The 26,029-nt window shown below is 38.7% G+C and overlaps 1 protein-coding gene across 4 annotated transcripts in view; it reads right to left on the bottom strand.

Moving 5' to 3' along the window:
- The window catches only part of DCC (DCC netrin 1 receptor), a 782,056-nt gene that overhangs the window by 99,552 nt on the left and 656,475 nt on the right, over positions 1-26,029 (bottom strand). For 2 of the 4 annotated variants that reach the window (XM_045020222.1, XM_045020223.1), the window contains exons 16-18: positions 13,054-13,149; positions 9,010-9,248; positions 3,235-3,373 (exon numbers count right to left, since the gene is read on the bottom strand). In XM_045020222.1, coding sequence (XP_044876157.1) covers positions 3,235-3,373; positions 9,010-9,248; positions 13,054-13,149 — 474 coding nt within the window. The remainder of the gene's footprint in view (positions 1-3,234; positions 3,374-9,009; positions 9,249-13,053; positions 13,150-26,029) is intronic. The other 2 variants (XM_045020224.1, XM_045020225.1) reach the window with 2 other exon arrangements.

Genomic DNA, 26,029 nt, shown 5'->3' with positions numbered 1-26,029 from the left:
CAGCTAATCTTATAATTAATGTGTCAAATGACCATATTAAAAAAAAAGGTCTGAAACAATCAAGAAAGATGTAAAAAGGAAGCCCACATTATAATTAATATTGATACATTGATAAATAGGTGAGACAATCATTCACTGATGTTTTGGTTGAGGCCTAATGGCTATTGGATGCTTACTTTAACTATTCTATTGGGTTTCCTTATAGATGAGCCTGGTCATGTTAAGATTTTTCATTACTCTATTTAGTAGGGCCAAAATATTCAAACAAGGATTTCCAAAATTAGGCACACAATGCACAGTCTTAGTTCTTCAATCTCTTAACCTAGATATATTTACAGTATGACATGCCTGCGCTCTTAACTAGGAAAATTAGTGTAATAACGATAGCCTCTAGTGGGTTGTGCTTCATAAAAAACATTCAACCAATAACCTGTTTATGACATTGGCTCATCAATTTCTGTGGAAGAACTGAAGTTTGGGGTCTGGGATTCAACAGATTGTGAACATAAGGAATTGTGAGTAAAATTAAAAGACCAAATCTTGCTCTCAGCTTTCATTAACTCCCACATGCAGAATGGGTACAAAATAGGCAATAAAGATCAGAAATACAGGATCCCTTTAGTTAATGCAGCTGCATCTCCGGTTTAATTAATTGTATGTCAACCATAAAGGAAAATCTAAAGATACATATATTTCCACTGAGTTTCCCCCTGAGAAAAAACTGATGTGTTCAGCAGTTGCCATTAAAAGGTCAATATTTACCAGCGGACATCTCCACATTTTACATCTGTTGGTAAATGTTGATTTTTAGTTGTAACTATTGTACTTTTGCTGTTTTTGTCAGGCATAGAAAATAATCACACATATTACACAGCCATTCAAGTTTATATATTAGAATCAATAGTCAGTTAAAAAGGAAAATATACACTTTTACTCATACACTTTTTGTTGAGCATGGGAAATACAATAAGGTAACTGAACAGCACAGTATATCTGTAGTCTTATGAGCCACTCAGTTTGTGGAAAATCTACCAGCTCTACAGAAGGCCTACCTACTCAAAAGAAAGACTGGCCTACTCTGGAGGGCAAAACACAAAATGAAACAAAAACAGTGAACAAGAGAGGTCAAGTTTTGTAAGTGTATTTAAGAAACTCCCTGTCTGCTCTTCTCCCTGTTTAGATTATGTGGTTCTCCCTATGCTGAGGCGAGGCAGCTCATTGGCTTGACTCAAAAGCAATTCTTCTGAAGAGCCTCAAGGAGGAAGATGAATAATTTATTCTAAACACATATAGAATTTAATAGAAAATACTAATCATTCTGTAGAGCAGTGATACTCAGACCTCAGTGGTTCAGGAGCCAAATTAGTGATCAACTTTATGCAAAAGAGCTACAATAGTGTGCATTCATTGTTTCATTTATATATTTTATACATATTATTCTCACAGCAAATAAGTGAATAACTGAGTGCAATTTGATACTTAATTGGTTAATAACATAGTAAAAGCATCCTGACTGGTTAATAACTTAAATTGGTTAATAATTAAATCACACAGTGTTTTAATATCATGTACTGCAAAGAACCTCAGGAGACACTTTAAAGAGCCACTTGTGTTTCACAAGCCTCAGTGTGAGTTTCACTGCTGTAGAGCATTGCTTTTATCCATGCAATAGAATTCTATACTTTGGGATACACTTCACCATTGATACCTATATGATAGTTAAAAAACAAAACCCAGAGAAAAGGTATCATTCTCTATTTTTTTAAGGGAGAACAGAGTGGAAGGAAACTAGAGAGGTTGGGACCTGACAAGCTCCTTAGCTTCCTTTTCCTTGCAGACAGAGACCTCCTAACTCTACAGCCCTATTAATAGATGTTCATTCAGCTTCCTGGAGGTGTTATCTTACAATAAATATTACATGACTGCTACCCAAGCAATACTTTTCCTCAGAGTCTGAAGTAGCCATCATAGTTGTATTCCTGAGAGACCCCCACTGAGCATCTGAGGCCAGCAGCTACATAAAATCCTTAATGCCTAATATCTATTCAATGATATAATAATAATTCTAATAAAAGGGGAAGAATAATGGTGACTAGTAGGGGCCTGAATACAGAAGGAGGTATGAAAATAATGAAAGTGTCATCCAGGGCTTAAATTCTCATTCTCATTCTAGGCTCGGGACTGTAGGCTTTTGTCCTTCAGGGGATAAGCGGGGCACTGGGGCTTCAGTACCCATGGTGCATGCTGGGGCTTAAGCCTCCAGCCCCGGTGCTTCCCATGGGACTGAAGCCCTAAGCTCTGGGGCTCCCACATGTTTGAAAATATTTAATAGAGCTCCACTATGGTGGGTTCTGGCTGAATTTAAACCCTGGTGTCATCCAAGGAGCCTCATCCATCCAGGCAGTGAGCCTCTTACATGAGACAAGACGTTCTACAGGTAGAGAGGTTGTATCTGTAAATAACATGTAATTTGAAGAGCCTGCTCAACTTCATTGTACATTTTTTGTTTAATTTTGTAGCTGTACCAGCTGCTGTAACTCCAGTTCAGGATCTTTAATCCATCTATGTAATGTCCACTTACAAACACCTCCAGAGCCCACAGAACTGCACATATACAATATAGTGACTAGAACCGTGGGCCTTTGGCTTCAAAAGCATCTTCACCTCTTCAGCCAAAAAGAACCTCTATTAGCTGGCATCAGTACTTGATCCATTCCCAGAGGCACTAGAGGGGTAGGACAGAATCACACACACTTGAGCCAGTACAAGTAGCCTTTTATAAATTAATAAATGAGAGAGACTAACAAAGCTGCCATCCTAGTCATAGAAGACTATTTCCATCATTGTTCTCATCTGATTTCAGTTTTCTTTGAAAACTGAATACCAACTAGGTCACATCATTAGTGAAAAGGATTTTTGAAGCTCACTATATTTATGATCCATTTACTAAATTCCAACCTCTTGGCTTTGAGTAACTTTAAAGGAGAATTAAATGTCTGCTGTTTTGTTGCCTGTAGAAAAAAGTGAAGAAAAGAAATTTAGCTTTTAATATATACTGATGATTTGTTTCGCTGGCATGAAAGTTGACAATGCTACCAACTATATCAGCAGTAGTTCAGGAATTTCAATATATTTAGTCAGTTCCAGATTTTGAAAATTCCTAAATATTTTTTACTAATATGGGCATCTTGAAACAAAATCACTTTTTAAAGGTATCAAAATATCTAGACATACCTGCTTCATATGTTGTGGCATGTGCAGTCATGCTCCATGTGCTTGACCTTCGACCTTTTGTTACCATGACAGAGAATTCATACATAGTGTTTGGCTTAAGGCCTGTTACACTATGGCTCAAAGCTGTTGTATCTGATGACTACAAAAGGGGGGAAAAGAGGAAAACAAATATACGTTTAAGCAAATAAGACTTGAAAAATGCAATCCTAGAAAACTAACTTTCACACACTTTCTCCATATAACAGAGAAAATGGAGGAGCATAATACAGTAACACTAAATTCCTTTTGTAAGCATACTTTTCTGAGGACAGAAATAGCCTTGACACTGTAGCATGTATTTGAGTGGAACTATTATTAGTACTATAAATAAGATACTAAACTTGCTTTCTATAATTTAGACAGTTAACTAAGGTAGGGAGATGCTCCTCCTCACAACCTGTTTTTCTCACTAGAATGGTTCTAACTAAGGCGCTCTGGTCTTTCTAAGTTTCTTAGATAAATATGCATTTAATTTCTTATAAAAACTAGAACTGTTCAGTCTTGTATTTTTGTTTGTTTAAATATGCATTTTCTTTGTGTTTTATATTTTAAATATGTATTATTTATCTGGTTCACTACAGTATGTTAAGCACAGGTATATAAACTAAAATTGATCTGTATATTACATTTTTATAATGTAGATTTACCTGATCTCAGCCTGTTCTAAGAAATGACTTAAGAGACACAACACATTTTTATCACATGAGTAGAGCCAGAAGAAAATTGCAGGATAAAATGGGTGAAAATTGAATGAAACCCAATCTGTGTTTTCAGAGCATTATGAGCCCCATCATACTGGGCCCAATTTCTGAAGAGTTAGGCACTTCCAGTGAGGTGCTGAGCATCTTCCGTGCCTACTCACAGCAATGAGACTTGAGGGCATGCCACAGCTAGTATAACATGCAATCTCAGCTCATTTAACTGAGCTGTAAATCTTTAACTTGTGCGATATAGCTGATGGCCTAAAATCTACCAAACGATGCCTGAACCACTGGAGTGGGTGAGTGAAATTTATGCCCAATCATGCAAAACTTCTGAATTTCATCATCAGAATGGATCCTTTTTCACTGTTTGGTAGTATGTATTTGGAACTATGCAGCTCTCTGGTATTCACCAATAATGTCACCCTCGTGTTGACATTAATCATCAGCCCTAAAGATGCAAGTTAAATCTTTTAAAATGTTACAATTAGCTTACAAGACAGTGTAGAATACTACTTTGCTTTGCTACTCCACAAGCATTCACACTGAGGCTTTGCACAGCAGTTAAACAAAGAAGCTTCTGTATTCAGAGCCAAATTCCGTCATCTTTATACTCACTGGGAGAAATCCTAGCCTTATACAAGATAATGAGAGATTTGCAGTTGACTTCTTTGAGACTAGGATTTCACCCATTGAGTAGTCTCCCACTCTGTGAGTAATCCTAGTGAAATCAAGATGTCAACTCGTGGAGTAAAAGTGGCAAAATTTGACCATTAGCATGAGGTTTTAAACTATGGGGCAGATTTCACTGTGGTGGGAAGTACTGTTCACCATAAGTAGGCCACTGACTGAAGTGGGACTATTTGTGGAATAAGGTACTATACAGCATGACTGAAGGAAGCTAAATCTTATAGACAGCACTGTAGAAATCAGAGTTATATTGGTAGGATGGCCCTTGCAATGATCGTTGATGGAAGATGACCAAAGGGGAGGCCAAAGACTCAGTATTTGGACTAGATATAAGCTGACCTTATGAAGACCAATTTGCATGACAGCCAGGCATACTATCATGAGTTCTGGAAAAAGGCTATAAAAGCTGCCAACCCCAAATAGGAAAGAAGAAGAGGAAGAGGAAGAAGAGCACTACAGAAATTAAACTTTCTTTTTTTCAAACTTGCTCAGATATTTCACATGCTCAGGATGAAAGGACAGGAACAAAACAAAGGTCAGGTCTCCACTACAGAACTACACTTGCAGAGCTGCGCTCCAGTGGTGCATCTGGTGAAGACACGCTATGCTGATGGGAGAGTGCTCTCCCACTGGCATAATTACTCCACCTTGGCGAGAAGTGGAAGTTATGTCAGCAGTAGAGCATCTCCCGCTGACATGGCGCCAGTGTGGACAGTACAAACCTTGTGTCACTCGGGGTGGGGAAGGGAGAGTCTTTTTCACATCCCCGAGTAACATAAGTTATATTGACTTAGGCTGTAGTGTAGACCTGCCCAAAATGTTTGTAAAACAGGCTGGGGTTGAACATATTCTGGGCAAAATAGGCTTTGAGTGAACATACATTCGTTGTGACTTTTTTATTAAAAGTAATGTTGCGAGATTGCTGCTTCTGGCTGACCTCGGAATAACAAAGGAATAGACTAGTGTGACAGATATTGCAACTGTATGCAACATCTTTGGGGGAAACATTGTATTAACACTGTATACTGGGGGTAGGCAACCTATGGCAGGCGTGCCAAAGGCGGCACGCAAGCTGATTTTCAGTGGCACTCACGCTGCGCAGGTCCTGGCCACCAGTCTGGGGGGCTCTGCATTTTAATTTAATTTTAAATGTAGCTTCTTAAACATTTTAAAAACCTTATTTACTTTACATACAACAATAGTTTAGTTATATATTATAGACCTTATGGAAAGAGACCTTCTAAAAACGTTAAAATGTATTACTGGCACGTGAAACCTTAACTTAGAGTGAATAAATGAAGACTTGGCACACCACTTCTGAAAGGTTGCCGACCCCTGCTGTATACATACAATCCCTGTGGGCCAGGGATTGTATGTCTGACCGTGTTCTGCTCCACAGGGGAGTGTTACCAGAGCTGCTTCAAGTACTACAATAGCGGGGGGTTGGAAGGAGGGGGAACTATTAAGGTGAATCACTCACAAAGTAAACTCCTCCAGAGAGGTACCACTCCCTGGGGAGATTCAGTCTGGATTTTCCAGAGACAAAGAGACAAATACATGGCTTTTCGCATTAAAAAATCTGTGTTTAAATTGACTCAGGGCCTTCATTCTGATCCAGCTAATGGACAGGACTTTCTGTCCAAGGGCCCCAACCTTTGTGGATTGGAAAGACTTTGGCTGTGCTAGGGCCTCAGAAGATTGATGGGAGACTTTTGGTAAGCTTTTTGCATGCGGATAGGAACTTATTGTTTTTTGTATGTTTTCTCTTAATGCTTTTACTGTAAGAATAAATGTGCTTGCCTAGAGAGAGCTGTGTGGTAACTGTAACTGTTAGCAATACACTGTTCATAGCCCTCAGAGAAAAAGCAACACACAGGGGCAGCCTTTAGGCAGAGTGGCTTTCGGGGGTATCAGAGTGTAAGGCAGGGAGCTGTACAGCCTTAAAACCTCCAGGCAGAAGGGAATGGGACAAAGGTCTCTGCCCAGAGACAGGTGAACGCTGGAGACCTTAGGCCTGACTGGTCACTCTAAAGTGGACCATGGAGGAGGGGATACAGATGCAGTTACTTGGAAACTGTGACAACCAGTTCATGACATTTCAGCTACAGATTGGCTAAACTAAAAAAAATAAAGCAGATTTGGAGACTGTCTTGAGTTCTGGATCAACTCTAATTTCCATACTTCTCCTTCCAGCTGGAATCAACATGAGTCAGCTCTTTTGTAGTCCGGTTCATTCAAAATAACCTTATCTGATCACCCCACCTTAAGTTTTTTCATCAGGCTTGGTTGCCCATATAGTTACTTTATCTCAGCCTAAGCCTTTGTTTCCAGACTTGACCATTCCTAGGGTTCCTTCCTATATCAATGTGCTGTAATAACTTAGTTTCTTCAACGAGTTCCAGTCATCCATTTTAACAGTTTCCCAGCAAAAAACAGGGTACTGACAGGGTGGGGTGTCTCAGGCAAACATAGTTAACCTATTAAATTCGTTATACATAAGTATGGTCACCTGGATCTACTGAGATGACACTAACAAAGCTATCTTTATATTTTTTGCTTGGCACCTGCAATTTTCCATTGGGCTGGCACGTGATGAACATTAAGTGACAACGTGGGCAATTTCATAATTGTCTAAAGGTCACAATAAATAATGTTGTGCTCTTTGGATCCTTGCTCTTACTATAGAAACTAAATTAATAAAACTATGGCTCATTCTACTGTATTCCACATTTTACTGGGAATGGGAATAAATCTCACAATGGGTATAATTACATCAAAATACAAAACAACACTATTTCAGAAGCCTTATTTCTTCTACACTGGAGCTTACTACACTGCCAGCAAGTCCCTGGTGTATGCTACATGAGCATATGAGAATTTGGTGATCTTAGGGTTTAACACTGTGGCCCAGAACAGTGCTATCTGAGGTTGAGATAGCTATGATAGTAATTGTGATACCACTCATTCCATGATGCACTTGAAAAGATGTTCAAGATGTACTGTTATATAGTTAAGCATGTTTAACTAGTAACTCTTAAGACATTTAAGATCATCAGCATCTACAGCTAAAAGACAACTGGCCTGATTCTCCGCTCACTTACACTAGTGTAAATCAAAAGCATTGGTTACACCAGTGCAAAACTAGTGTAAGCAACAGGAAAATTAGGACCACTGAATGAAATTCTGGCAGATATGTTATGGTCACTACTAGAAAATCATGTTCAGTAGTTGGAGTGAGAAAAAAGAAGTTTCCATCATTATTTTGTCTTCTTTCAAAATCCACTGACACAGTGATATAGCTCAATCTAAGAACAAGAGCCAGATTTTTAAAGGTATTTAGGCGCCGAAAGATGGAGATAATTCTCTAGTGGGATTTTCAAATGCACCTAGGTCCCTAATTCCATAAATATTTTTAAAAATCCATCCCTAAATCCATGTTTCTAATCACAATTTCATTTACTCACTAATGGCCCTGTGATCATAATAGGAAAATCTGTACTAGAGAGTTATGTCTGGGGTAGTGACCAGTCACTTATTGGTGAACATATTTGCAGTGTATATGTGCAACTATTGGGAACAATTGCATGTTGATCAAGAATATAGCCCTATATGGCAAGAAAAGTTAACCAGTAATTATGACATGGCCCGACAGGAATGGTGAAGTATGTTCACCAGGAGTGATTTGGATATTATAAGATGCAGTATATGAATTGACCATAGTATGTAAATTGATAGAGTTAATTTTTTTCAGTGATTGTCACTTTCTGTGCTGTACAAGTGCCAAGCATTATTAAGTATTAATTATTATTATTATCTCTCCTATCCTATCCCAGATATATATTTTATATTGTTTGGTTGGCATTAGTGTTTGAAAACATCTTTCATTTACAGACAGTAGGATATTCATGCTATTACAGGGTACTTCCAAATTGAGAAGTTTTCTGTTCTTTTCTGTGCTTTTTGAGTGTTTGTTGTTAATATAATAAAGCAGGGATTTCCAGTGGCGTGGTTGATTTGAAATTGGCAACCCAGTTTCATTCTTGGGCATTATGCTGTCCAATCAATGACTTTCTAACTTATATATGATATCTAAAATTAAAGATCAGAATCTTCAACAATTAGATTTTTAGTGTGTCATTTTCAGACCAATAAATACTCTTAAAAAAACTCCAAACTATATATATTTGTGACCCTATTAGATGCTTGCTATTCAGGACAAATCTCCCATTGACTATACTGGGAGTTTTTCCTGAGTGAAGTACAGAATTGGTAGATTCAGGTTATTATCAAATAAAATACGAACGCAAGACATTGCAGATCAATTCATATCCCTTTATAACTTCACCTTGTATTTTGCACTTGTAGAATAGCTGGTTCTCCAACGGACAGTGTAAAAGCGAACCTCAGTAGTCTTTTGATTCTTTGGGACAGAGTTGTCTGCCCAGCTGACTCTCACTGCATCATGGGTAAGTGCAACAGCCTGGACACCTACTGGTGGGAGCATGGGGGTGGAGATATCTGGGACTGAGGTAGGGAAATCATCAAGCAAAGGATAAAAATCAACTTCTAATGGATCAATGGGATCTGGGTCAGAAACCACCAAATGAGCATTAAAAAAATGAATAGCAGTTAAAACAAAAACAAAACAAAACAATCACCAGTGGATACACATCACAATGGGTTAAATGATGAGAGGGGAACAGGAGAAGAACAGAAAGAGAGGCATTAATTGAAAAAGATTATATATATATATATATATACATATAATATTTCACTTACAGTACTGTAAATAAAGCTAACTAGTAATTAATATTATTTTGCATGGCTTGTTCAAATACTTCCAGGTGTGCTTTCTTTTCTTGGCTCCAAAATGAAGTTGAAATGCATTGTTTCTCCTTAAAATGATTTACTTTGCAGTAATAAAATTTAAATACATAAATGATACATTATTAAAAACACGTACAAAATAGTGTCATTTTAAAAGACACTCTGATGTGTGTAGGAGTTACCTATGCTTTTCTCTCTCTCTCTCTCTGCAGCTTCGTTTGTTCTTTTAATGCTATTCAAAGGAGCACTTCTACATCTGCTTAAATATTTGTCAGGCAAAAGAGAACATAATTTTAATGCTAAGATGGAGGGCCACATTTGTTGATTTAATAATGCCAACATGATAAATGTGTGCATCCAGGTATGGATATGCGGATTGTTGTTTTAATCTCTGAGCGTGTTTCCTCGAGACATAAGCACACTTCTTTTATGCATTTTGTGATCATGCTGCCTTCAGACAGATCAATAGACTGAACATAATGGTATGCAATGGTAGGTGAAGTTAGCACAACACACAGAGGCAATCTGTGGTAGGTTTTATTACACAGAAAAGTTTGCTTCCATTTCCAAAAATGCAGTTCCATATCGGAAAGCCATACTTGGCAGTTAGCCAATGCTATCTAGAACATCAAGGGCCTGATTCTCCTCTCACTTCATTATAATTGAATTCACTTCAACAGAATTAACCCTGATTTACAACAGTGTGATAGAAGAATTGGATTGCATGTCTTTTTTTAACCTCTGAGTTTTAGGTAATAACTACTGCCTCTTAATGCAGAAAATGTTGGTCAGAGCAGAGTCATTATGTTAAAATGTTACCTTTTATATAGATATAGATATATGGTAACATTTTAATGTTTGCAATTTAAAAACAAGATTATGATTTTACCAACCAAAAATTTCAGGCTGCAGTAATTATGACACAGTACACACAACCATATTTTTTGAAAAATAACAGACTATGTAATTAATCAAAGCACAAATTAATCTGACATTTTCCAATTGATAATTACTTCAGTTTGTTAGCTCTATATGTATTTCAAACTGCTGACACTCTTTGATCACTTTTTTTTTTGTAATTTTGTAATTAATTATTTAGGACTTCAGGAGGCCACAGACTTTGGAATTAAAAATACAGGAGAAAAGCATGTTTAAAATTTTTGATGAGCAACTAGATGAACCTTTTAATGCTGTTGTTGTTGCTGCTTCATTCATCATCAGCTTCTTTAGAATCTTGAACATAGATGCTTGGGGAAATAGAGAAATCTGGGTGTTCACCTACAGATCCAAAATTAATTTGGACATTCTGCATAGTAGGATGGGTTGAAACTTCTTTGCCTATTCACAAAGAATATTGCTACTCTTAAGATTTCAATTCCAAGTTCTAAACTGAAATTTTCAAGATTTGTCTATAAGATGTGACATAATGAACACTTTTCATTTTTGTTTCTTTTTTGCTTACATAGTTAATGCTGTAAGGTAATATGCATTCGGTATTTTGGCAAATAAAACACTGCATCTTTCTTCTTTCCCCATAGTGACAAACTGAATTCTGAAGGTCTGTTATACAGAGGATTATGAAGAAAGACTAGGTCTAGCAAAATAAATGATTAGATTCAATCAGTCAAGATAATTCAGTTCTTGAAACATGCCATCACTTAGCTGAGAAACAGTAGAATTTCTATAATCCTTTGGTGTCTGAAAATAGGTCCCTGAACACTTCCTCCACTTCTCAAAACAGAGTTATTTGCTGCTGTTCATGTTCGGACATCTGTCATTTAGATATTGCATACCTTTGATAAAAAAGTTTCTGCTTCCTTTAATTCTTATTTTGCTTGTCACATCATTTGAGATTATATGTTATACACACACACAAATTTCTATATCTGTCTCTATATATACAATTCTTATGCACTGAAATAAATACAATAGTTAAATTTTCTTTTTCACTCAGGGCAAGTCAGTTCAACAACCACTCAGGGAGTTCAACTAAAATGTTTCTCACTTTGCTGAACGTAGTTTTTGAAATGCTCTTCCATGAATAACTCAATGGTATTGACTCGCTTCAGAAGCCGCATCCAGAGGGGTAAGAGATTAGATAGGAAGCTCCTTGTTAGAGCTGCTCTTAGAAGTAAAAGAGAAGCTGCAATAGTACTTGTATAGAGTCCTTGGGTCAAGTCACCAAAGTAGAACCCAAGCTTGACATACCTTTTTCACATCAGGATAACATTTCATTTCTGAGAGGTCACATATATACATACATAAAAAAAATTCCCCACAGGCTACACATAGATAATTCTTGATCTAGCATCAACATGGAACAAAAGATAAAAAAACAACAACAAACAAACAACAAACAACATGGATTTTGAACCAAGTTAATCAAATAAAGATTTCAAGACATATACGTAATCTCACGTGCCTAGCAGGAAGAACTGACCCTTGTAGATACCACACCAGAAGTGATATTAACAATGTTGAAGCCACATGCTCACGGCTATGTATTACATCTGGATATGGTTTCTCACAGTTGCCTTTGCTTTTACATTGAATGTTTCTCCCCATCTTTGGGACTTTCCAAGATTTCTTAGAGGAATACTTCACAAACGCATATGGACAATGGATGGTTTTCCATTTGGAGCCAGAGTGCTGCCATTTGATTTAATTATCCTTAATGGTTCACCCTAGTCAATCTGTCTGTCAATGGTCCTTTTGCTCTCAGTGACATAAGCTTCCTCCCTTTGAGGAAGTTCTTAACATAGTGGGTGAAACACAAGGAAACACTACCAAATGATGCTGTTACTCCAGAGGAAAATCATTTTTGTTTTTGTATTTATTCTTTTTGTTATCAGCTCTCTGCAGTTTCAGCCACTCATCCCAAAAACCCATACATGCACAAAGGTCCGATTGGACCAAAGGATCCCTAAACTTAGTGGCACTCTGTTTTTTGTACCAAGAATACATCTATGAAGAAAAATGTTGCATGGTAAATGAGTAGCCTGATTAATACTGGGTATTCTGTTTTGTGTGAGTTTATATCATCATTAATTGTTTGCAATACTTTCCTTCATCTTATCTGAGACCTGGCTACCTGACCCTATCTATGTCTGTGACTGTTCTTGGCTTTAATTAATTACTTTCAACTTAGCAAAAATTATAAGAGATACAGAAAATAATTAAATTCTGTGTTTGATTTGTGACAGCAGCCACAATTTTAACCTGATCTTCAGATATTCAAATTGCTCTGGGATTCATGCTGCTCCCAAGCCAACTCAATCAAACTACTAACGGATGTGCAAGCATTACATTATTTTATATCAGCTAATGAAAATTTACTGCTGTAAAATATATTTCAGGAAAGTGTAATTAATTCATTATCTTACAGCCATGGAGTTCAACCATTTAAAATGGGGTGGAAAAAATAATCTGATTTATTTTAGCAGAAACTTGGATGTTGAAGAGCTCTTTCTTTATTGGCTTCCCAAAACAGTTTGGCTAATATGTACGTAAGGCTAATGATAACTGATATGGAACAAAATCAGAATCAACATTTCCAACTCACCTGTCAATGATCTAGTGGTGGCGCTTTCATAGAGAGGGACTCCTTCACCCACGTTGTTAAAGGCTTTTAAAGAAATTACATAATGGGAACTTGGTTCTGCAGGCAAAAACAAAAAAGGCAAAACACACATTGTTAAAATCAATGTTCTGAATCAGACTGGATTAGCATTTGCATGAAAAATAAATAAAATATGTTAAGTGAACGCCTGTTCAAACTAAACCAACGGCTAGTAGAGCTGCTTAGAAAGCGGTCACGTTTTTGCTTTCATTCCATTCCAGTTTCTAATTTAGGGCCAACCTTATAGTCCTTTCTCAGTCTTTAATCAACGTTCCCATTTAAGTCAATGAATGTTTTGCCTGAGTAAGGACTGCAAGTTCAGCCTTTTCTTCTATAAGAAGTAACTACCGGTGCACAACTCTGCATGGAGATTCATTCAGGAGTTCACACTCCCCCTGCATGTTGTATGGGGTCTTGCTTCATGTCACTGTGCAGCATGGATTTAGCGGTACATCAGGAATTGGCTCCACTGGCCCCTGTATGGAAGGAAAGTTGTCAGTACAGATGCTGTGGTTGCTATTCCATTTCAATAATTGATGAGGTTCCCAGCTCACCACCCAGGTACTCAGGCCGGCTATTTGGGGAAGGATTTGAGGCCAAGATTTTAAGATCACTAACTATATATCTGATTTGTTTTTTGAATGTCAGTGCATTTTAAATGCCTCTCCCCCACTCCACATACACCATTTTGCTGGAGATTTTGTTGTGAACCAAAATTCCAACTCACATACCATTACAATTGCTAGCTTGCTGTTGAGGAGTATATCTCACTCCTTAACTTCTTTGTGACAGAAAATACATTGGTAATAGCTATTTTACTACTGTTGATCTTACTAATATTGAGAATTTATCAAACCTTGAGATATATATGAATAATGCTGGCATCCTGACTTGAAACTCAGCCATTGTATATCACTCTGGTGTGCAGTTAGAGATTTATAATTTACTAACTGTTGTACTAATGAAGACCACTAATCATTCAGGGATATACACCCAAAGCTATTCAGCTATTCTGGCTATGCTGTAAATGTGTGAGATGTGGAGGACAGAAATACGACATACAAGAATTAACTTTTGGCAACATGAATATTCTTGGATACCTTTATGTGTCAAAGATTGTAATAGGAATATTCTAAATATATCCCAGAAAGAAAAGAAAGTAAACAGAGTAGGTCAGTTTCATAATGCTTTTTGCTACTGTTTTCAGAAGAAAATAAAACACTCCATTCTCCTGCATGTTCCCATGTGATATCTTGAGGGCCACATTTGCTTCAGTAGGGAAGTTGGTTGTTATTGTATTGATGTAAATTTTAACCAAGAATGCTGCATGCTCACATAAGGACCAAACACAGGGAACCACTTTCTTGAGATTCTTTATTTCACAGAAACAAATGCTTTAAGTGAGAAGACATTAATTAATGTTACGTTACAAAGGAATTGCTGTGGAATTACATACTTTATCCACATTAATATTAAATGAGTTAGGAATGATAAATGTTATTATACTAAATACTGAATGAAATAATAATAATTATCAATGTATTGTATAGTGTTGCTAGTACCCCTGAATTTTGTAATTAATATTATGTTGAGCAGAAACTGTGACTATTTGTTTAATATTCAGGTAGATGCCCTGTTCGTTTCCAAAAAGAGCTAAATTTTTAAAACTGGCTAATGAATGACTGGAGCATTATCCATTAATAATGCTCTACACTAAGTGTTCCACAGTTATTACTTCAATTGGTATTCACTGTAATATCATTCGTCATGATGAAATTATTTAATATTCATGGAGCCATAATACAGATATTCATGTTATTTCCACGATGCACTTATTATCTTAGATTTCTAATCTTTAGGGGTACCTGACTTTGTTAATCTTTAGGTTCCATATGAAGATATAGTAGTTGTTATAATAAAAAAAAATTGCCTAGTATTCTGCAACTTTTACAGTATGATTCTACAAGTTATTCTCTGAAAAGAAACATGCTATGTGATCTACATGTCTAATCAAAACACATCTTGAACTTCCAATATTGACTACTTGAAATTAACTCCTCACAAATAATCTACTGACCAAAAATTATTCCTAAGAATTATTTGGCAAACAATTTCAAACAAATTCTTTGTAGAAAAATGTGATCTGTTCACAGAAAATCCACAAACAGAGGCTATATTCATCAAACACATTCTTCCTTACAACTCTCTATCGAGCTCTAAATTATTATCCACCATCCCTTCACACACACACACACCATACTTTCCTGCTTTCAGGTTTATAACTAATTTGGGCGAGGATCTCATTAGCAAACACGTTTCAAGAGAACTTGGTTTGAAATGTGGGTGTGAGGAAAAGAATTATGGCTTTGAGTAACAAACAAGAAAAGTTCAGGGGTTTCAATGAACTCTGTTGCTAACTAGGGCAATAAGTAATAGGCTAGGTCTCATTTAAATATATATAAAAAATAAAAAATAACATTCACCATACTTTAAAACAGGTCTTCATCCTCTCTTTTGAGTTTACGCCCAGATGCATTCATAGAGATCAATCATATCCCTTCTTAGCCTTCATTTTGCTATGCTAAACAAGCCAACCTCGTTTAATCTCCTCTCATAAAATAGGATCTACATTCCTCTATTCAACCTAGTAACTCTTCTCTGCAACTATTCCAGTTTGAATGTATTCTTCTTGGTCCCTGGGTGACCAGAAATGTCTTCCAAATGAAGTCTTATCAGTGCCTCTTTTGATGTTTTAATTTATCTCTACTGGAAATAACTTGCATGATAAATCCTAGGATGACAAGGTGGGTGAGGTAATTTCTTTTATTGGACCAACTTCTGTTGGTGAAAGAGGCAAGCTTTTAAGCTACTCAGAGCTCTTTAGTTCTGACCTGCAATGAAAATTAATATATTATGCAAGGTCTGACCTAAAGAAGGTAGCTCAAAAGTTCTGTGTAACTCAAAAACTTGTCTCTTTCACCCACAGAAGTTGGTCCAATAAAAGATATTACCTCACTCACCTTGTCTCTCTAATACCCTGGGACCAACACATCTACTAAACATGGCAAACATCCTAGGATCACATTTGATGTTTTTCAAAGTTGCAGCTGTGTTAGCCTGTATCAGCAAAAAGAACAGGAGTACTTGTGGCACCTTAGAGACTAACAAATTTATCTGCGCATAAGCTTTCATGGGCTACAGCCCACTTCATCGGATGCATGTAGTGGAAAATACAGTAGGAAGATATATATATACACAGAGAACATGAAACAATGGATGTTACCATACACACTATAAGGAGAGTGATCACTTAAGGTGAGCTATTACCAGGAGAAGAGAAAAAGAACTATTTGTAGTGATAATGAAAATGGCCCATTTCCAGCAATTGTCAAGAAGATGTGAGGAACTGGGGGGGCTGAGAGGGGGAGAATGGGGAAATAGTTAAAAGTCATTATGAAATTTACACATCAAACCCACAACCTTGAACTCTGCCTCAGGAGCAAAGCAGATTTCAGAGTATTGGTGTAATGTGCTCTTGACAAGATAGCCTGCTTAACAAGTAGGCTGCCACCTCCTGCTCTAGCTCCTTGTACCAAGTTGGTTTAAGATGTAGTCCTGCGTAGCACTTGTTACAATGTTCTACTCTTGGGAAGACAACGGCCTGGAGGATTGTGGTGAGGTCTGAAGAAAAGGTGGGTAATCTCCAGACCAGATGCAGCTAAAACAAAGCCATCTTGGTTGTGGCTTCCATATGACTATCTAACAAGAAATAGGATTCTAACAAGGCATCCGAACTGCAAATATGATGAGTTGAGAGGGGCTGGCCTGGATGATACTTAGGAGCTGCTTGAGGTAAATTTGAAGCTGTGTCCCTGACATCATGTCCTTAGACCCTCTCACTCTTGAAGGTTTGCTGTAGTGAGCTCTGCTTCACCACAACCACTTACAACTCCCCTCACATCTTCCACCTCTTCTATACTGAGAGTTGGGGTGGAGGTGCAAGGCTCAGCTGCACAGGATGGAGTTCCCCTCCAGAAGAAGAAAGCTATAATGGACAGTCACAGCAGAATTACGGCTCCTTTGAATCATTTGAATGCACAAAGGGGACATAATCTGAGAATCTGGCCCAATCTGTTGTCCATATCTTCCAGTTACCTATCTCAGCCTGCCAACATCACTTCTGTCTTCTCTGGATTGAACCTTATCTGCACCCTTTGGGTCCCATGAAATGGAGAAAGAGCTAAGTGTTGTCAGCACACTGAAAACACTTCAACCCAGGCCTCAGCCTTACTAACAACCCCATATATATTGAACGGGGGGGGGGGGGGGTGATAAAGTGGAATCCTACATGAGTGAGCCTTCAGGGCAGAAAACCAATCACCAAAAATTATTTAAGAGAGAAATGAAAAAGTCATCAAAAAGCAGTCCAATCTGATCTCATTTGGATCTGTGAATCAACCACATGCAATGACTAATAGTATCAATATATGTTGACTAATCTACTGACATCAGCATTACACATTGCCAGAAAGAGATCATTAAGCAATACAAGAAGTGCCAAATGCAGGTTGAAAACCAGATTGACAAAAGCCATGGACGTCTGAGGCATTAAGAGATGTTCAGAGCCCAGGTTAGGAACAAAGTTTCCCAGCACATGCAGCAACTCAGTAAGCTACACCATTGTAATTTGAGCAAAGACGTCTGAGTCACTGCCTACTTCAAGATTTTGCTCTGTGAGATAACTCTGTGTGTATCTGAAGAATGCTCTCTGTAAAATAAGGAGGAATTTCTTCATAATGGGAGGCACTCAGATCTGGCCCTGGAGAAAACTGCTAAGATATATTTCAGAGTAGCAGCCGTGTTAGTCTGTATCCGCAAAAAGAACAGGAATACTTGTGGCACCTTAGAGACATACAAATTTATTTGAGCATAAGCTTTCGTGGGCTACAGCCCACTTCTTCGGATGCATAGAATGGAACATATATTCAGGAGATATATATACACATACAGAGAGCATGACAACTCCCACCTTTTCATGCTCTCTGTATGTGTATATATATCTCCTCAATATATGTTCCATTCTATGCATCTGAAGAAGTGGGCAGTAGCCCACGAAAGCTTATGCTCAAATAAATTTGTTAGTCTCTAAGATGCCACAAGTACTCCTGTTCTTTTTGCTAAGATATAATAAGTTTCCCTATGCACAATACATCTGCTCTTTGAGATTGATATGGTGAAGGCCATGCAGAGCGGGTCAAGCATGCCAAGGGAATTCACTGCACTACCTGTAGAAATATTGTAGCAGATGTGATTCTCTTGAGGGCTGGAAAGCCCAGGGAGGGATTCTGCCTTCTTGAAGTTCCCTCTGAGGCAGCATGGGTCACCACCAACACAAACATGTTGAACTTGACAAATTGGAGATATCAATTAAATGAAATTCAAGAAAGACAACTGAAAGTACTACACTTAGGAGGGAAATATCAAATGCACAAATAGAAAATGGGGAATAACTGGCGAGACAATGGGACAGCTGAAAAGGATCTGGGGATTATAGTGGATCACAGAATGAAAATGAGTCAACAGTGTGATACAGTTGTGAAAAAGGGTAATATAATTCTTGCATATATTATCAAGAGTGTCGTATGTGGCTACGAGAGGTAACTGTCCCACTCTATTCCGCACTGGTGAGGCCTCAGTTGGGGTACTCTGTCCAGGTCTGGGCACTTTAGAAAAAACGCAGACAAACTGGAGAGACCAGAGGAAAGCCGTAAAGAATGATAAAACGTTTAGACAACCTAATCTATGAGAAAAGGTTAAAAAAACCTGGGTATTTTAGTCTTGAGAAAAGACGGGGGGGGGGGAAATAACAGTCTTCAAATATGTTAAGCGATGTAAAGCATACTGTGATCAATTCTTCTCCATGTCTACTGAACGCAAGACAAAAAGTAATCAGCTTATTCTGCAGCAATGGAGAATTAGGTAAGATCAGGCTCTAGACATTTCGCCGCCCCAAGCACGGTGGCATGCCGCAGGGGGCGCTCTGCCGGTCACCGGTCCCGCGGTTTCGGTGGACCTCCCGCAGGCGTGCCTGCAGAGGGTCCGCTGGTCCCACGGCTCCATCGAAGCTGCGGGACCAGCAGACCCTCCGCAGGCACGCCTGCGGGAGATCCACCAGAGCCCTGCCTGCCGCCCTCCCGGCGACCGGCAGAGCGCCCCCTATGGCATGCCGCCCCAAGCAAGCGCTTGGCGTGCTGGGGCCTGGAGCCGCCCCGGGTAAGATACTAGGCAAAACTTTGTAACAATAAGGAGAGTTAAGCACTGGAATAGGCTTCCAAGGGAGGTTATGAAATCCCTGTCACTGGAGGTTTTTAAGAACAGGTTGGACACACACCTATAAGGGATTGTCCAGGCATACTTGATCCTGTCTCAGCACAGGGGGTGGGAGTAGATGACCTTCCAGCCCTACATGTCTATGATTCTATGTGCCTTAATGTCACAATGAAGCCCCGATTCAGCATATTTTCACTGCCATTAGGTGCAGTGAAATTACAAAGAAACAGCAGGATTGATAGGTTCTCCATCTTGGACAATCTTATCCTTTCCCCTGTGAAAAAGACTGAAAAGTAGACCTGAACCCAGTATAAGAAAATTATATCCTATTTAGAAACAATCTTTTAATCCTATTAGCAGTCTTTAATCATATTAGCTGTTCTCTTTATAAAATATTGTATTAGCATAGCATTAACAACGTGTCATGGTAATATTCAAAGAAGTTAATTTCTTCTTACCAAACTTCCCCTGTAGTTACAGCTAGATAAAAGATTTTTTACTTGTTACCTTTAACTTCTGCTATGCATTGTATAAAAACCACCATTCAGAAATGGTTGCATTTCAGGGATGGATAAGATCAACACTATAATATCGGTGGATAAAGTAGGCCAGGTGATTTGGAATTTTTGCTTGGTTGGTAAGGAACACTTAAGTGATAATTGTTATTATTAAGAATGAAATGGAAATACATGCCTTTTGAACATATTTTCAGTAAATTAAAAGAACTACCAATATATTGGCCATTCTGGAATATACTAGAACTTGCATTTGTTTTTTATCTTTCTGTTAAATTGTATGTTGCATTATAGCAGGGAGGAAATTACTGTATTTAAAAAACAGGTTAGTACAATGCAATTTAAACTAGCCTTATAGAGTGCACTTCAAACATCTCTTCTGTATGTCTATAAAATATCGGTCTAGCTCTCCTATTTGTGTAAATGAAAAACCAAGGATTTGTGCACACAACTGTAAGCAATGAGAGCATTTATAAATAGTGAAGGTTGAAGTTCGGCTGCAGATGTAAAAATTCAGCCAATAATATTTTCCTAGGCCAAAAGGTTTAAACTTGGTGCCCAGATTCAACCAGCTAAATACATATTTAGACACCTAAATAAATGGCCTGATTTTCGAGATACTGAAGATATGAGAGTGTGAACCTCCTAAAAAAATCAGGTGGCTTTTGTTTAGGTTCCTAAATATAAACTTAGGCTCCTGAATTAGGCACCCAAGTTTGAATGTTTTGGCCTATCAAAATATGATGGGCTGAACTTTCCAACCTGCTGTAGAAAATAAAGACTGGTCTTACGGGCTCCTGTCCTGACTTTGTCAGACTTCCTGAGAGATTTCATCTTTCCATGCCTTAGTTCCCTGTTTGTAAAATGGTATTAATCATTCTGCCACCTTTTGTCTCCTATCTATTTAGCCTCTCTGCTGCTCAGCTCTTTGTGTAGGGGCTGTCTCTCACTATGTTTGTACAGGGCCCGGTTGTGCTAGGCACTGGTCTCAGCTGGATCGTCCAGACACTATGGTAATACAAATAATAACAACATAATAATATTAAACTCTTGGTTATATTTAAAAAATAGTGTTTACATTTAATTTATAATGGTGTCCAAGGTCTGCAGTGTTACCATGCTGCTGCTGACCAGGAATGCAGGGGGTGGAGAGAGGTCCTGGCTCACCTGGGTTGCAGAAAGGCACAATCCTGCCCTCCATTTTTCATCCAACGCCAGTTATTAACCTAACCCACTCAAATTTGAATGGGGAGTGTTATAGGAGCAAATTCTGCAGTCTTTGCTCAGGCAGGCCTCCTACTAACTTTCCTGGAAATTTGACTGGAGTCAGTACCACAGGATTTGGCCTCTTCTGTGACCAGTATAGTAACATTTCATTTGGATGACTCCTTCAGTACGCTGCTTCCCTGACTTCCAAAGACAGTCAATGAATCATTACAAGAATTAGATGCATGCATATCCATAGGGCCAATGTGTCTCTTCAGGCAACAAACAGTTCTAAGGCACTGAGGTAGTAACACTACTTTCAACTGGCGAGTTTCAGGATATTCAAATGTTTCATTGTGATTGACTGTTAATTGTGTCACAATATACTGGAGACAATTGTGTATCTATATAGATACGTGTACTGCCTCTAGAAATATATTGTTTCTAAAAAATTAGGGAGTTTAATTCTCATTATAAATTCTCTCTTCTCTGTTAAACAATCATCTGCATTATTTTAATGCAGTTCAGGAGATCCCATCAGGAGTAAATCCCATCTATACAGTAGCTTTTAAGATGTCATCTCATCATGCATTATACCTGCTCACTGATTTCTCTTGAGTCATGTCCAATGTGCATCATAACAAAGCGTACAGGCTTTCAAAGAATGACTGTAACTTGAACATGCTTAGAAATAGGTCTCCTCCCCTGTGGAGACATGAACCTTTACAACTCCCACAGTGCATTACAAGCTCAGTGCATACTGTATAAGTTATAAAGCTAAACCAAGTTAAAAAAAAAATAAATGGCATATGTGTTTGGAATTTATGTTACAAACACAGCTGAAATCAGTAAAAGTTAAATAGTGTAGCAGAAACTAAAGCAAAAGACATATGGACAAATTAATTAAAAATGAATAACCATCATCTTACAAGGCATTCTGGCTTCCTAATAAAATGCATTCACTGTGTGAGTAGTGTAAACTCATTTTTGTGCAGGATTTCTTTGGGTACCTTCACAGAAAGTAATATTGAGACTTTTGGAGCAGGAAAAGGCTGTTTGGCTTCACAGAAATGGTACTTCCACTCAGGGAAATGTAAATGTATGTACTTAGCATCTGTTTCACGGTGTTACTCTGCTCTGCATCGGTCTGCTGAGGCAAGGTGAGGCAGATGAAAGCCTGTCTAAGGCAGGGCACACCACTGAATCTGTGCCCTTGTAGAGATAACAAATCTTTGACAAAATTCTCTGTCACTGGATTATTACCATTTGGTAACAACCCTGTCATTTTGCCAATATTTATGAGTAAATATATGTAACAAATTATTCCTTTGTGATATTTGTATCATTTATGAAGGAAGCTGGGCCTAAGGGGTTTATTCTTGGGCATTCTGTGCTGTAGCAAGGAATACTACTACTAAAATCTAGCTCTTATATAAACCTTTTCACCAATAGATATCAAAGTGCTTTACAAAGGAGGTAAATGCCATTCTTTCCATTTTACAGATGGGGAAATGAAGGCAAAGAGAGACGAGTGACTTTCTCAAGGTCACCTAGCAGCCTAATAGCAAAGGCAGGAATAGAACGCAGGTCTTCTGAGTGTCTATCCAGTACACTTGCCACTAGGCTACATTGCAGCATTGTCCTGGTCTCTTGTTGTCCTGCTCAATTTTCATTGTCTTTCTCTTCTCTCACTCTCACTAGGACTCAAACCTTGCACTCCATGAGTGAGGAGGCAGACACAGCAACTGCTGCAGTATTGCGGTGCATGGGGGAGAGCGGCAAACTCTAGTAGCTCATGTGAGAAATATGGGTTTGAGGGAAAGCCTGTGTGTGCTGCAATTTCCATCGTTGGTCTAGAGTCTGCCCATCCATTCAGAAAAAGGACTAATAATACTTGCTTTCTCCCACCTTTGTCTTTCTTGTCCATTTAGACTGCAAATTCTTCAAAGTGGGGCATACCCATTACTATGTGTGTGAACAATGCCCAGCACAATGGGGCCCTGATTTCTATTGAGCCATTATTTCTGTAAAGACACTATTGTAATCATAACAACAATAACAAGCGTGGTAGCAGCTTGAGAGGTGCTTTCTGTGAACTGATATTTGGGCAGGCAGGGAGCAAGGCAGAACTAATGGATCTGCAACAGTGAGGATTCATTGTCTTTTGACCAAGCCATGGAGCAAGCGTGCCAGATTTCCAAAGCCCACTCCTGCCCTGAGACTGTGGCAGTAGAGAGGCTCTGCGGCTATGCTGTGATCTGGTGTGGGAAGATTCCTCTTCTGTGGAATATCCAGCCCCAAGCCTCGTTACACAGGTTGGCTGAAATTCACCCTGCCTGAGGACCAAGACAAAGCCTCTACACCACTCAAGACCAGGACTAAAGCAGCACATAGATCTTGTGTTGACCTTCTGCCCCAGGGTGAGGCCTGGTCTATATCTAAAACAGGATGACCTAGCTACATCACCCAGGGGTGTGAAAAAGTCACACCCCTGAGAGATGTAGTTAAGCCCACCTAAGCCCGAGTGTAGATGCTGCTAGGTCTCTGCACTGAAACCAGGATCTGTAGCCACAATACAGGGAGAAGGAAGGAAAAATCAGTCAGTGTAATGTGTGGCGCGATGAACCATTTTGCAGACATTTCTCAAAGGAAGGAAATAGAATGAACAGTCCCTGGAGTTTTGAAATGCTTTTTCTTGTTGGTGCTGTGGTTTAATTTGATCTTTGAGGGAGGCAGGGGAGTTGCATAAAACATAACATGTTTTTGTTTGATTTCTACTGTTCCATTTTGTTTTTAAAAAATGTAAAGGGAAGAGAAAACCCGAAACCTATAATAAAAAAAGCACTTTCGTTTCCTTTCATGTCTTTGTTGGAATCCACAACTGTCATCTGCAGAGATTAAACAAAATGAAGAGCTCTCTCTCTCTTTGCAGCAAACCAAAATAATTATTTGCTTCATTTATGTATGAGGGTCAAATTTAATCTAATCTGTAGTTAAAAGGAAGGTGAATTCAATGAAGTCCTTGATGCTCCTTATGCTATGTTCATTAAAATATAACTTCAGATCTGAAGTGCTTCATCTGCATTTCTCCTTGTTTGTATTTGTCGATAGTCTCTTTGCTCTCATTCTGTGAGCAATGAAGCAATCTCCAATGTTTGATAGAGTCAGAACTATAGTGCACTACCATAACGGTGCAGAGATAGCTAGGCATCCCATGTGCCTCAGAAAGGGTCTCTGAACTGGCTCCACATAGGCCAGCACTGAGGCATGTGATGGGGAGAATGCTACGGGCTCTAGGTTTACTTTGAACCAGTGGCTTCAACATGCTCTGTGAGCAGGTTGGCATGGGTACAACTGCTCTTGCTACCATGCACCTTAGGCTGGTTGGGAAGTGGATTTTACCTCACCAACTTACCTGCATTTATCTTGCCCAGAACCTGACTGCTCAAGTTCTATTGGTGAGAAGCAAGATTTCAGACAAAATTAATACAATGTAAAATATAATGTAGTGTTGCAACACACTGAAAAGCCACTAAATCAAATTTAACACATCCCAAAATTTTCTTTTACTGTTCTACTCACATATGAGAGATGATTAATGTGAAGAAATTTGAAATAATTCTAATTCACTTTTCACCATTTATTTTTTATACTCTTGTTGCTCTCTCTACTTCATTCAGTGTAGGAAACAAAAACTATCTAGTAAGGTTCACTTTGTTTTTTCTAGTCAATTTCACCTTCCTGCTCCTCACAGTTATTGCAAGGCTGCAACATTTGGTTTGCAAGCATTGTAAGAGAACTAATTCCATTTAACATTCATTTAAGGAGTGATGCTCTGGTTATATATAACCACTAGTTGGTAGTCTTAACAGGGTATATTACCCCTCGGGAAATTTTGCGCCACTACACATGCACAGAATTCATGTCCCCCAGCAGATTTTATTTCCTCTGCAAAAAATACATTCTGCCAGAGAGGCACTAGAGTTCTGCGTTTCACCCACCAGGGGCTGCTGTGGTGCCAGAACAAAGGACAGCCACTCACCAACTGGAACAGCTGATAGAGAGAGAGCAGAGGCTGCATTCCTCAAAGTGTCCTGTCTGCAGGGCCAGAAGAAGAGGCACATATGGGGCGGGGCAGACAGAGTGGGGCACATGGGGCTGCTGCGAGATCACAGACTGGGGTTCAGTGAAGGGGGACAGACTGGTTCAGAGGCTGAATGGGAGTGGGGTGCAGGGCCATATGGGGATGGGGGGAGTGGGTGCATGGGGACAGGAGTACAGGGACACATGGAGGCAGGGGAAGGGAGGGTGCATGGACACCTAGGAGTGGGGCAGAGGTGCCTGACTGAATGAGAGAGGCTAGGGGTCATCCAGGCTCTGTATGGGGGAGGCTTCCCAACTCGCTATCTCTCCCACCCAAAAATGTTCCATACTTCTCCCACCCACACCCAAAAAGCCTCCAGCTTCACTCTCAGTCTCCTTCCCAGAAATTATTTCCCTTTCCCTCAGATCCTCCATTACCCCTGACTCCCCCAAGCCTTTGCACTGCTTCTAAGAAGTGCGGAAAGTATTTCTGTATTGTACTTTAAATGAATTATTACTCTGTATTAATATGCCTAGTAAGGAATCTATTTGTTGGGGAGGGGGTGAGAACATTTCCTGAATCTTTTTCATTGTCTGTATTGCTATAGACATATTGTTGACAGGTATTTTTAAATAAATTACCAAAATAATTGAAACTGGCATGATTATATTGTGTTAGTTTGACAAATAAAATATGCCCAGAATTCTGCAGAATTTAAAAATATTGTGTGCAGAATTTTTTATTTTTTTGGTACAGAATTCCTTCAGGAGTGGTATGTGAAGAG

This window comes from Mauremys mutica, chromosome 6, assembly GCF_020497125.1.
Source record: "Mauremys mutica isolate MM-2020 ecotype Southern chromosome 6, ASM2049712v1, whole genome shotgun sequence".
In the NCBI taxonomy this organism is placed as follows: Eukaryota; Metazoa; Chordata; order Testudines; family Geoemydidae; genus Mauremys; species Mauremys mutica.
This window is presented reverse-complemented; position numbering and strand designations above follow the sequence as displayed.